Genomic DNA, 12,978 nt, shown 5'->3' on the forward strand with positions numbered 1-12,978 from the left:
GCTCCTGCCCGCTCCGATCCACAGCTGGTAAGAGCAGGTACCCCAGTACCGCAAAGGCCGAACCCTGTCTACTGAGAACCCGTGCTCGTGAGCAGAACCATCTTTCCACGGCACGCGCCCATGAGATGCAGAGAGCGAAGGTCACCACCTGCAACCAGACGTTCCGTCGACTGCAAAAGACACTCCAGAAGGTCTCTTCAACCTCGTTGGAAGGGCCCCTGCCAGGTGCTGCTCACCAGCCCTGCGTAATCATTGTTTCTTCCCGGTGCTTGTCAAACCTTTGTAGAAACCATTTAGGTGACGCCAGCTCACTGCTTGGAGATGATCTCCGACAGGAGCGACCTCAGCAGGAAGCGGACCTCGGATGGGAAACCCCTGAGTCCTTCCTCCGAACCTTCCTCACTATTCAAATGCGGCCTTAAATGTTTCTCACCGCTATGCGCTTTCCCTCCGATGTGGGACCCACCACGTGGGAAAGGTCTTTCCTGGCACTGAGGGACACAAATGACACACTAGTAACTCTTGATCAGTGATGCTTTTAAGGAAAAATCTTCATCAGAAGAGGAAGATGGGAGCCTGAGTGAAGGCTACTTCATCCACACGGAGCCTCCAGCCGGTGGGCACCGCACCCACCTGCCCTCCGTCCCCCCACCGGACCGGCAGGAGGAGGAAGCCCTTCCGGCCTGGTACCAGCCAGCCAGTGAGAAAGCGCCACCAGCCCCAATGCCCGCTGCCCCCGGTGGACCGCCACTCAGACCAGCCCCACCCAACCCCCTGCCTTTTCTCTACCGTGTTCCTCTCCTTTGGTCTCCGGACTTGCCTGCCCGCGGTTTCGCCACAGCCTGCATACCCCGAAGTGCAACTCCTCTGCCATTCCAGAACAAACCCGTTTTTTCTGGTAAAATGGCCGGCTGTTGTATTTGCAAGGTCAACAGCCATTTGGCATGATGTTGGGGGACTACTGGACAGCCAGCCTCACCAGGTGCCTCACTCCTGCTGGCTTCTAACCACCCCATCTCCCGAGTTCCAGCCCCCTCCTTGTTCTAGGGGCAACTCTGCAGACTGCAATCTTCTCGGGGACCCATTCTACAGGTAGTGCCCAGAACTGCCCTTTGCAGGTGACCAGAAGGGAGGACTCTGAGGCTCACCCTTCACCAATGGAGTGACCAGGGCACTGGCCGGCTCTCCACATTCAAGCAAAGGCAAAGGGGTGGGGACACAGGAGGCAACTGATAGCAGGTGCAAGAAACCCCTTTATTAGGCAAAGCCACCCTGTCCTTGGTCTGCAGGGGCTGGGGACAAGGAGTGTGGAAAAGGGAACGGAGATCTTTTAATGTCATGGACCCGTACGTTTCTCGAAATGGGGCGGCGGAGGGCAGAAGGGGGGCTGGCCAGTCACACGGGGGCTCAGGCCTCCGCCTCGGCAAAAAGAGGGTTAACGAAGTAGCTGCGGCTGACGCTGCTGTTTTCCACCTGTGGGGCGGAAGGCTGCAGGGTGCGCAGGGTCAAGGTGCGTCTGCACCCAGCACAGCCCCGGGGAAGACCGCTACCCACACCCGTCCCCTCACCGGCTCCACTGAGCCCGCCACGTCGAACACCGGGTTGGAGAAGCCCAAGGGCGCCACGAAGGGCGCTGGGGCCGCTTCGTCGCGCCTACTCCACCTGGGGAACAAGGACGTACATGAACCCCGCGGTCCTCCTCCGCGACGTGAGCCTCCGTCCCCCGCGGCACCCCCGCGTACCTGAAGCTCCGAGCGCCACGCAGCAACAGCGCCCCCGCCAGCAGCGCCAGCAGCAGCAGGAGCAGCCCCGCCGCCACGCCGCCTGCCAGCCCCGCGCGCATTCCCGAACCTTCCAGTCCCGCTGCGGAGCCGTCCCCGACCGGCGCGCCCGACTCCCGGACTGCCGCGGACAGGACCCCCAGGCCTTCGCCTACAACGGAGGGCGCCGGCTCAGTCTCCGCCAGGCGGGGCGGGGCAGGGGCCGGGAAAAGGGCACCCGCGGTTACCGTGCTCCGCGACGTCAGCCAGGAGGGCACGTGCCAGCCGCCCCGCGCCGCCCGTCCCGTCGGGCCCGGTCTCTGCCAGCACCACCTGAATCTCCGTGTCTGCCTCGGCGCCTGCGTTCTGGCGCGGCACCTTGGACACGGCCATTTGCAGCCCCTGGTACTGGGGCTGGGGGGAGGGGGTGGAGACAGGGTTATCCCAGGGACTTCGCCCTCGGACCCGCGGGGGCGTCGGCAGCAGGGACACAGGGTGGGCAGGTGCGCGGAGAGTAACCGCGTCAATGAGGCAAAGTGTGGCCCCGGGCGGGTCTTGCGGTAGGGGCTGGGGGGGGGGGGGCGGGGAGCGCGGCCCCATTACCAGGAAGCCTCGCAGCAGCCGCGTCCGGTACCGCTCAATGTCAAAGGTGGGGCCGTGGGTCAGCGACACGATGGCTCCTGCGACAGGAGGGCCCAGGGCCAGCAGAGAAAGTGAGGCCGGGGGCGAACCAGGGTAGCTAGGCCGTCCCCGCAAACACGAGGGGGTGCTCACCGCAGAGGTCGCAGCACTGCCCCTCGGGCCGGAGGGCGTCACGGCAGGCGGCCGGGGGACAGCGACCGCCCAGGGGCCGGAGCAGGGCGGCGCAGATCCACGGCTGTACCTGGAGGCGGGCCAGCGGCCGTCGGCACGGAGAGGGGGAGGGGCAGACCGCGTCGAGGGAGGGCCAGGCGCCAGCCCCGCCCCTCCCCCACCCTCACCCCCCGCGGACCCGGGCCACCCCGGTGCCCTCCGCGCTCACCTCGGCGTTGCCACAGACGCAGCCCGACGGGTCGGCGCAGGCCTCGGCACCCACGCTCAGAGCGCCCGGCCCGTGGAAGCGCAGGCGGCCGGCGGGGGACGCCAGGAACGCAGCCAGGTCCTCGTCGCGCGTGAACGTCTGCGGGTGGCCGGGTCGCGGGCGGCGCCAGCCCGAGGAGGGGACAGCGACTGAGTGCCCGGAACTCTCGCGTGGGGCCCGGGAGGGGCCGAGGCGCGCAGGGGAGACGCGGGCCGGCCCCGCGCGCGCGGCTCACCTGGCCCAGAGCCCAGACGCTGCGGACGCGCACGGGCCCGACGCCGGGGCCGAGGCCCACCCGGAAGGAGGCGTCGGGCGGGAAGACGACGTCGTCGTGGCGGCAGGGCACGCGCTCGGCGTCCACGGAGAAGAGGCCGCGCGCCGCGCCCCCGGAGCGCCACAGGCGCGGGTCGTGCCACGAGAAGCGGTCGGGGTCGAGGAAGAGCGCGGGGGCGGCTGGGTGGGCGCGCGTCCCTGAGCTACGCGCGAGGGCGCCCCCGCCCCCGGCAGACGTCGGCCCCGCCCCGCCCCGCCCCGCCCCGCCCCGGCCCCTCACCTGCGCCGCAGTCCGGGTCCCTGCCAGCGTCCGCCGCGCCGAAGCCGGCTCCCGAGTCCAGGACGAGCTCCCCGTCCCGCGGCAGGAGCTGCAGGAAGCGGGGGGGGGGGGGGGGGGGGGCCGCTCAGGCGGCGGTCCCGGGTCCCAGAGGGACCCGTCCCCCCTCCGCGACCCCGGGGGAGGGAGTGCAGACCGCGGAGCGGGCGGGTGAGGTCAGGGGCTGGGGGCGGCCCGTAACTGCCGAGGTTCAAATAAGTCCCAGGGAGCGGGACTGCAGACCGAGGAGCAAGACCCCGCCTGAGACCTGGGCGCGTGGAGAGTTTGGGGCAGGGTGACACTCGGGCCACGGCCTCTCACATCCCCCCACCGCGGGGCGGGGTGGGGGGAGCTGCTCCAGCCAGGAACCCAAGCCGCAAGGGAATGTGAAGGCAGCCGGAACTGGGAGGGAGGGGAGGGGGCTGCACTTGGGGGTGCCGGGGCCTCAGCGCGGCCTCTGTCTCCCTTGCGGGCCTGGGCTCCACCACGGCAGCCCGTGCAGCCCTGCCCGTTCGCCACAGAAGTCCGGTCACAGCTCAGGCCTCAGGTGTCAGAGGATCTGACAGTGGGAAGGCCAGGTGACGGAGTCCCTGCCGCCCTCTCCCTCCCCACCGCCCCCAAGCCCCAGGACCCCAGGCCTCCTCCTCCTGACCTTCCGGGTTGGGGTTGGGGTTGGAGGGGAGCGCTGGGCCGGGAGAGCTGCGCGGAGCAGGAATCGTGTGTGGTTCCCTGTCGCCGTGGGCAGCCCACTCAGGGCCGGGCCTCGAGCCCTAGCTTGCTTGTCCCCTACCTGAGCACCGGCCCTGACCAAGAGGCCGACCCCTGGGGGGATGTGAGGTCACGGGCCAACTGTCCCCACAGCTGAGGCAGCCCCACCCACAGGTGCGGCAGTGAGCCGTGGGGACAGACATGCCTCAGGAATGGGGGAGGTGGAGAACTTGAAGTCTTTTAAAAGAACCAGGGGTACCTGGGTGGCTCCACTGAGGCCACAGCTTTGGCTCAGGTCATGGTATCACAGTTTGTGTGTTCAAGCCCTAAGTAGGGCTCACCACAGAGCCAGCTTCAGATGCCGGCTTCAAGTCCTCTGTCTCTCTTTCTCTCTGCCCTTCCCCAGCTTGCACTCTCTGTCCCTAAAATAAATCAACATTTTGGAGCACCTGGGTGGCTCATTCGGTTGAGCCCCAGACTTCAGCTCAGGTCACAATCTCACAGTTTGTGGGTTGAAGCCCCATGTCTGGCTCTGTGCTGACAGCTCAGAGCCTGGAACCTCCTTTGGATTCTGTGTCTCCCTCTGTCTCTGCCCCTCCCCTGCTTGCGCTCTGTCTCTCTCCCCCTCTCTCAAAAAAATAAATAAACATTAAAAAAATTTTTTAAATAAATTAACATTTTAAAAAATCTTTAAGAAAAGAACCAAAGGGGGTTGAATTCAACACTATATTGTACCCAGGAAACTAATATAACACTGCATGTTAACCACACTGGAATTAAAAGTTGAATAATAACAAAAAGAACCAAAAGAGAAGATATAAATAAATCATGAAACATGTAATCATCGAAAGGAAGAGCACGATAGGTGAGATAAACATGCGGACCGGTCCAGCTGGAGAAGGCACAGTGACGGGTGTTTCTGCTGAGGGACCCTGCAGGGCGGAGCAGGGAAGTGCAGAGCCACCAGGAGAGGAGAGAGAATTGACATCCGAGTGCAGAAATGCGTATATAAAGGGTGGGGGCGAAGGGGAAATATTTGAAGAAACAAGGAGCATGACTTTTGCAGATTTGAAGAAAGCCGGGACCCCTCAGGTGGAAAGGTCTCCTGGAGCGCGGAATGGGAAACAAGGAAAATCACACCCAGACAAGTCAATGACACAGAGAACATTCTAAAAGCTTCAGAAAGAGCAGATCACCCCGGGGGCTCAGAAGTCAGGTTTCTCAGCAACAACAACGGATGCAGAAAGAATACAATATTTTATGTACGAAAGGAAAAGAACTTCCCTTCTAGAATTTTATATCCAGCCAAAGTTCCATTCAAATGCAGGAGCATAATGAAAAGACTTCGGAATGATGGCCGCACAGAGGCCTTCTCTGAAAACGCTTGGAACAAATCGGGAGGAAAGAGGGCAGCGGCCACACACTGAAGGACTTAGGAGGGTGGACACAGACGCCGAAAAGCTTAAGAAATAAAAAGGACTGCCGGACGCGAAAACCTGGATGAAATATAACACTTTCTAGAAAAATTCCAAGTGTCAAAATGGGCACAAGAAGCAGTAGAGGATCCGAATAGACCAGCAAGCATTAAAGAAATTGAAATGTTAGTCAAGGACCTCATGTTCCAGTACAAGTTTTTTACAGGTGAAGGATACTAACCTCTCAAGGAACAACTAACTGACTCCTTCTTAGAAGTCATTCTGGGAAATGGAAAAAGGAGTGAAAATTGCCCAGGCCATTTCATGAGGCCCGTGTAATCTTGATTCCCAAACCGAATGGAGGACAATACAAGAAAAATTGTAGTTTTGTTTTACTTATAGATACAAAAAAAATCCCATATAAAATATCAGCTGACTAGTTCCAATAGTGTATTTTAAAAGTACATGGTGGGGCGCCTGGGTGGCTCAGTCGGTTAAGCGTCCGACTCTTGATTTCAGCTCAGGTCATGATCTCGCAGTTTGTGGGTTTGAGCCCCATGTCGGGCTCCGCACAGTGCAGAGCCTGCTTAGGATTCTCTCTCTCTCCCTCTCTCTCTCTCATAATAAGAGAGAATAAACTTTTAAGAAGCTTAAAAAACAAAACAAAACACGGTCATCATGGGGCTCCTGTCCCAGGACGGCTCCCGTCCTGACTTCCCAGACGTATGTACCGTGATGTCCCAGCAGGTGGCAGTGAGGAGTCTTGTGCCAACAAAATCCAAACATTCTGACGGAGGGAAGCCAGGTGTTAGGAAGAAGTGGCAGGTTTGACCTGCAACTACAGGTCCCAGGGGGCCATCGGTCTTGCAACGACAGCTCAACCTCAGAAAACCTCATTAACAGGCTAAAAGCGGGCAGGGGACAACCGTATCTCAATTAAAAAACAACAACAACAGAGAACTCCACAAATGTATTTATGATTTTTTTAAAACGCTGCTAGCAAGTGAGTAATAGAATCTCCACAATTTAATAAAGTTCACGTACCAAAGCCCTGCAGCAAACATTCACTCAATGAGAAATGAGACATGCCTTCTCTCTCCCATTGGAACCAGGCACAGAGGCCCACTTTTGTCACTCGTGCATAACATAGGGGGAGAGGTCCTGGACGATGCTATTTGGAAAGAAAAAGAAGGAAAAGGAGTCAGGACTGGAAAGAAAGAGGAACAACTATCGGTGTTTATAAAGAAAAGCAAGTGGAACGCACAGTTTTTAAAAATAGAGAACCGTTCGTAACGGAAAGCAAACTATAAAGGTCTATGAATGGACCGATACTATACAAGACCTGTGTGGGGACCACTTTAAAAGTCCAGTATCGAGTTTTATGATGGATGCTGTGAGATATTTGCAGAGAAGCTCACGGTCCTGAATGGGCGGCTTGACAGTATAAAGCTGGTGTTCATTTCCAAACTTCCCGGGTTTTATTGTTTCTGTTGTTACCTGATAAAGCTACCCTACCATTTCTCTGCAGCATCAGATCCCCAAAGAACTAACAGGCCTCTTGGCAGGAGGGTGGAGGGGGGAGTTGCCCTCGGGTAGCAAGACGTCCCACAGAGCCACAGCGTGAGGACGCGTGGTGCCGGCAGGAACAGGGAAAGCGAGCAGAGGGACAAGGGCCCCGAGAGAGCCCCGGGCACCCTGGGCATTTGATGAACAGTGGCGACAGCGCCATGAAGCTGGTGGTTCGGAGGAAGACGTCAGAAATCAGGCTTATTCTAAGGAGAAAAATAAAGCTGTTTCCCTAGCCGGGTCCCACTCAAGCGTGCGACCCTGGTGGCAAAACTGTGTCTTAACAGACACAGGGGTGGTTATGGCTGTGACTTGGCAGCGGGGAGGGATTCTTAAAACACCAGAAACACAGGTGTGAGGCAGCAGGTTCCGCACGGTCGATTCTGACGCCGGTTTCTGTTGGGAAGGGCACCACAGGCAGAACGCTCACGGCGGGAAGGCACTCGCAGTATCTCGCACCAACAGTGGGTTCATGGGTAGAAAATACGAGATTCCTCCAAAGGTAGAGATGGGAGAGGAGAGGGGGTTCAGGAAGGGGAAAATCCCAGGGAGGGAATCCCCAAACCTGAGAAAGACAAGTTAAAACACGGCTGTGGCTGCACCTGTTACTAGGGCTACCTCTGGGCAGCCGGACAGCGCTGATGGCAGGCGGCGTGGAGGAGGGGACCTCAGTGCTCCGGGGGTGGGAGGCGGTCGGGGGCAGCTCTGGGTCCGTTCAGCCTGTTCCCGGGCCCCCTGACAGTTCCCACCCGGGCCCAGTGGAGTGGGGGGGGGGGCAGCTCCCACGGTGCAGGCAGAAGACAGACTTGGGAGGTGAGGGGGCACCTTCTGGGCCCCCAGGACAGGAGGAGGGGCTCCTAATTGGGCTGCAGGGGATGGAAAGAAGGGCCAGACAGAGGGACCTGTGAGGCATGAATGAATGCCTCTCTTAACATGCTCAAGCTTCCAAAGGAGATCACCAAAATAACTAGGTCATCAGAGCAGGGCCCCCGGTCCCGGGACCCCACCCCAGACGGACCCCCTGCTCGAGGGTTCCCCACCGGCTTCGGATGCCCCTCTCCGCTTGCTCCAGGCTACTGCCTGTCCTGGGTGCCAGGATTACACACGGCGGGGGGGAGGGGGGGTGGGGGAGGGGGCGCTGGGTCCAGCTCCTCCCTCCAGGTCTCCACCCCTCCTCCACCTGGCTGCCCCTTCCGCATCTTAGTCTCTGGGTTGGACAGATGTGAAACGGCATCTGCACCCCCGATCTGCCAGGACCCGGGACCCCCAGTCTCTGCCCGACGGCCCCTCCCCAGGCAGGGACAGCTCACAGGTAGGGCAGGGGTCCCTTGCACTGACTTGCCCTGCCCCATGAGTGGCCGGGTCCCACAATTAATGCTGCTTTTGAAAACCATCAATTAACCAAGACACCTCAGGGAATGGAAATTAGGCCTGAGGTCCCCAGATCCTGCATCTGGGCAAGAGGTTGGGCGGGGCCAGGGCCACCAGATGCCCCTCTCCCCAGCTCACCCATGCAAAATCCAGTGGCCTCCAGGAGAGGACTCCAACTCCGGCACCCATACCGGGAGCCCCCCTCCCCCCAGCTCCACCTCTGCTCAGAGCCAGCAACCCTGACATCAGTCACATCTTGCTGGCAGGCGTGCGTTTGACACAACAATGATCCACCCCAGTGAGCAGTGGGAACTAGGAGTGACCCTGACGCTGCTGGGTCCTGGGAAATGACACTTTAAATCAGGGAGCACCGACCTTTTCTGTAAAGGGTCGGACAGTAAATATCTTAAGCTTTGAAGGCCACACGGGCTCCATCATGGCCATTCAACTCTGCCTTATAGTGTGACAGTGGCCATAGATGCTAGTGACCAAATGGGCAGGGCTATGTGCTGATGAAACTTTATTTATGGACACTGAAGTTTGAATTCTATATTTCACGTGCCACAAAAATGTTCATCTTTTGACTTTTTTCCCCCAACCACTTAAAAATGTAAAAACCATTGTTAGCTCCAGCCACGTGGCTGCATTTGGCCAGTAGCTTCCTGACTCCGCCTTTAAGAGACAGGCCTTATCAGAGGCCTTTCTCCCAGATCTTATCAGAGCCTTTAACACATAGCAAAGCTCCAGGCAAGTGCAGGATGTAGCATCTTCCAAATGTACAGGTCCCAGCCTGAGCTGGGACCTACTCTCCCATACGGTTTCCCCAGCCTCCCAGAAAGCCCTTCCAGAAGCCAAAGGCCCAAGGCCTGCACGGTTTCCCATGCAGGTGGGGGCCAGTCACAAGACAAGAAAGGGGCTTCAGGGGACCACCAGCCCCCTCCAACCTGGGTCTCAGCCGCAGCTCCCCCTCACCATGTCGGAGATGCTGTGACCTTCTCGCACCAGGACTGACACCATCTGCAGAAAGAACTGGCATTGGCTGGCGGACCCCCTTTGCCTCTCCTCGACCTGGCGGCCGCGTGAGTCCCCGCCCCGAGCCCCGGGCTGGGGGAGGGGAAGCACCTTGTCTGCCGGGAACACGACGGCAGCGCCTGCGCACGGCGTCCGGTTCTGGCTCCAGTTGGTGGTCACTTCGAAGTTGGTGTTGGGGACCCAGAGTTTGTAGGCCGCGCGGGTCATCGCTGGGGAGGGGGTGACTAAGTGCTTCCCGCTCAGACGCCCCAACCCAACCCCCAGGAGGAAGAAGGTTGGTCACAGAGCCCGGGGCACAGATGAAGTCTCCCTGTCAGCCCAGACCCTGCGGGAGCCCTGCCTCGGTGCTCTGACAGACTCCTACCGGATCTGCAGAGCCCGCTCCTGCGTGCCCTCCTCTAGGCCCGCCCCCCCCCCCCCCCCCCCCGTATCGCCTCCTAGCCCCGCCCCCAGTTTGCTGGTCGTTGGAGCAGCAGGGGACCGATGTGAAGGGGGTAGGAGGCCTCTGCCCAGTAGAAAGCGCTGGAGGGTGGGCTCTGATCGGGATCTGTGTCCTGAGGGAACCGCCAGGGGCTTAAGAGAGGAGGACAGGGGGCGCCTGGGTGGCTTAGTCCCTTGAGCTTCTGACTCTTGATTCGGGCTCAGGTCATGATCTCAGGGTTACGGAGTTCAAGCCCTGCGTCAGGCTCTGCGTGGTGCGGTGGAGCCTGCTTGGGGTTCTCTCTCTGCCCGCCCCTGCTCATGCTCTCTCTCTCTCTCAAAATAAAAAAATAAACTAAAAATAAACTTACCAAAAAAAAAAAAAAAAAAGAAAAGAAAAGGAGAGAAGGACAGGGACTGAGGAGCGTTGGGGGCGGACACCTGGGACACGCGCCGGCCCGGGTGCAAAGGGGGAGGGCCAGCGCGCCCCCGGGGACGGGGAAACTGAGGCCGCGGAGACCGCACGCGCACGCTGCTTCGGGCGGGAGCCGGGCCGAGCCTCCCGAGCCTCCCGCGCCCCCCGCGGCCTGTCAGGCGCTCCCCCCAGCGCGCCCCCCGCTTACCGCACAGCTGCAGCCACAGCAGCGCCCGGCCCAGCGCGCCCATCCCGCTGCGGGCCCGTCGCGCCGACCCCGACCCGCAGACTTTGCCCCGCGGGGTCCACCTGACCGGGAGGGGCGGGGCGGGGCGGGGCGGGGCGCGGCCGTCGGGCGGTTACACATTTACCTCCAGGCCCCGCCAGGAGGCGCCGGTCCGACTCGCTCCCTCCCCCACACTCAGCCCCGCGGGAACCTGAGGACCTTGGGCGCCGGGGAAGAGGGGCTCGTGAGGACCCACCCGCTCCGTGACGAGGGTGGGGTTGGGGCGGGGGGGGGGGGGGGGACGGTGGTGGCGGTGAACAACCTCTAGGGCCTCTGCTGTCTCTGTCCCTGCGCGTCTGGGGCTGCACCTACTCGGCCCACCCGCGGGAGCTGGGTGTCCAGCCTTCCGAGCAGGGCCCTCCTGCCGGGGCCGGTGCACTGTGGACGGTGGTAGGTGGGCTGAGTGGCGAGCGCCTAAGAACGCGTGGTGAATGGCTGGCAGCAGGTGCATGGTGAGGGGTGGAGGGTGCGTGCTCTGGTTAGCCGAGGACGGGGGACAGAGGGATGGCAGGCGGTGAGCGAACCCACCGAGGCACACCAACCGAGCGCTGGCGGGTGGAGGATGAGTGGTGCGTGACGGGGTGGGTGTGGCGTGGTACCGGGGGGGCGATGGGCGGTGGCTGGTGGCTGGATAGAGGGCAGCGGATTGTGGAAGGACGGGCGACGGACGGCGGGTGGTGGCCGCACGAGGAAGAGAGATGGTAAGCCTGGAGGGCGGACAAAAATGGTGCTTGGGTAAATGGACGGCGGGTGCGTGAGACAGCAATTGTTGATGTTGGAGGGGCTTTGTTGACGTGAATGGTGGGTGAGAAAAGGTGGTGGCTTTGGGCCGACGAATGGCTGGTAGGTGAGACTGGCCGGTGGACGGGGGGATGGGGGGGCAGGATTTAGATGGACTGTGAGTAGCAGGTTAGCACACAGATGGCTGCCGGGTGGACGAGAGCCGGGGGCACAGCCGGACACAGACGGATGGACGGACGGGTGTGCTGCTCGTGCAGGGTGGCGGAGGGAGGGGGCTGGGGTGGCTGGGGGTGAAGGGGGTGGGTTTGTGGGGGATGGGATGGTAGAGGGCGGGGGGGGGTGGTGGGTGGACAGACTGTGGGCAGTAAACTGGACGAGGGACGTGGGGGGGCGGGGGGGGTTACGGGTGGGGCAGATGGCACCTTGCCGGTTACGGCTGACGGCGAGGGGAGGAGTGGCGGGTGGCCCCTGGGTCCAGGGTGAGCTGATGAGGGCAGGCGGTGGGCGTGGCTATAGAGGTGGAGGACCAGGAACAACCAGAGGGAGCCCCGAGTCCGCTCTGGGCGGTGCCGGCCCTGCCCGGAGGCGCCGGCCCCCAGCCCAGCCTGGGATGAGGAGGGGGTCTCCCCGGCCCCCGGACTTTCGCCTTGTCTGCCTGTCGGGCTGATAGGACGCTCCGTCCCGGCGGGGTGGGGGGGGGGGGGCCTTCGCCAGGAACAAAGGGGTGTTTGGGGTCGTATCTGTTCTGCCCCTGGTCTTGCTTCTGCCGGGGGGCAGTTCCGTTGACTAGGCCTTCTTGAGGCTCCAGCAGAGTGTCTGGCTCTGCCCGCCTCACCTCCTCCCACCACCCTACCTGTGGCTCTCAAGGCAGAGAGCTTGGAGGTGCTCTCCTCCCAAGCTGGGGGCTCCTTTCTCCCAGCTGAGAAAGTGAACTGCTTTGAGGGCAAGGCCCAAGAGAGGCTCTAGAGGGTGGGGTGGTTGGGCCTTGGGGACCCGGAACTTTCTGACCTCCTTGGGCAGGCCACGTCCAGAGACATTGTTCTGTCTGAAGAGGGCGGCAAGACTCCCTGGCAATCAGAGAAACTTCCTGGAAGAGGTGGCATTAAAGCAGAGACAAGCAGGATGAGGTCACAGCTGTAGCCACAGTGTGGAGGTGGGACTGAAGGTGGCAGAACAGGACGAGTTGGGGCAGGTGGGCCGTGAGACCCTGAAGGGGGCATCCTTGCCGGTGGCTGACGTGGGTCCAGATATCAGAGGGTGACCTGGATAGGAGCCCATGCTGAGGCAGGAGACAGGCACCAGCCCTGCCTGGCCCAGCGTTGCCAGGAGTCCCTGCCACCTCAGGAGTGCAGACACGATACGAGGAGCGGCTGAACCCTGGCACAGGTGCCCTGTGTTCACAGAAGGCCCCAAGCTGCACGCACAGGTGCCCTGGGTACCCCGGTACACATGTGGGCACACACTTCGGTCAGGAGCTCTGTGGGAAGTAGCAGAAGGACAAAGTCCGAAAGTGAGTTTCTGCCAGTAATCAGGAAATGCCATGAAGCGGCTGCTTCAGGCAACGTTGGATCCAGGGGCTCTCCAAGCTCTCAGTCTCTGTGTCTGTCTGCGGGTC

At 61.1% G+C, this 12,978-nt stretch overlaps 1 protein-coding gene across 2 annotated transcripts; it reads right to left on the reverse strand.

Moving 5' to 3' along the window:
* Positions 1-1,235: 1,235 nt before the first annotated feature.
* AMN (amnion associated transmembrane protein) lies at positions 1,236-10,685 on the reverse strand. 2 transcript variants are annotated; one of them, XM_086708752.1, is made up of 12 exons: positions 10,545-10,685; positions 9,592-9,710; positions 9,442-9,486; positions 3,374-3,461; positions 3,056-3,126; positions 2,782-2,919; positions 2,535-2,643; positions 2,364-2,440; positions 2,009-2,174; positions 1,743-1,932; positions 1,569-1,662; positions 1,236-1,488 (listed from the first exon to the last, which is right to left on the reverse strand). In XM_086708752.1, exons 1-12 carry the CDS (start codon positions 10,585-10,587, stop codon positions 1,408-1,410), a joined length of 1,221 nt encoding a protein of 406 aa, XP_086564878.1. In that variant the 5' UTR covers positions 10,588-10,685; the 3' UTR covers positions 1,236-1,407. The 2 variants fall into 2 exon arrangements, with proteins under 2 accessions (XP_086564878.1, XP_086564877.1); XM_086708751.1 differs by having other exon boundaries at positions 3,056-3,273.
* Between the last annotated feature and the right edge of the window lie 2,293 nt (positions 10,686-12,978).

This window comes from Puma concolor, chromosome B3 (genome assembly GCF_028749965.1).
Source record: "Puma concolor isolate L17-30 chromosome B3, mPumCon1.1.hap2, whole genome shotgun sequence".
Lineage (NCBI taxonomy): Eukaryota > Metazoa > Chordata > Mammalia > Carnivora > Felidae > Puma > Puma concolor.

Coding starts and splice junctions, on each gene's coding strand:
- AMN (XM_086708751.1), bottom strand. CDS start 10,587: ATGGGCGCGCTGGGCCGGGCGCTGCTGTGGCTGCAGCTGTGCG. Junction 9,487..9,591: donor TCGTGTTCCCGGCAGACAAG/GTGCTTCCCCTC, acceptor TTCTTTCTGCAG/ATGGTGTCAGTCCTGGTGCG. Junction 2,920..3,055: donor GCGTCTGGGCTCTGGGCCAG/GTGAGCCGCGCG, acceptor GGCCACCCGCAG/ACGTTCACGCGCGACGAGGA.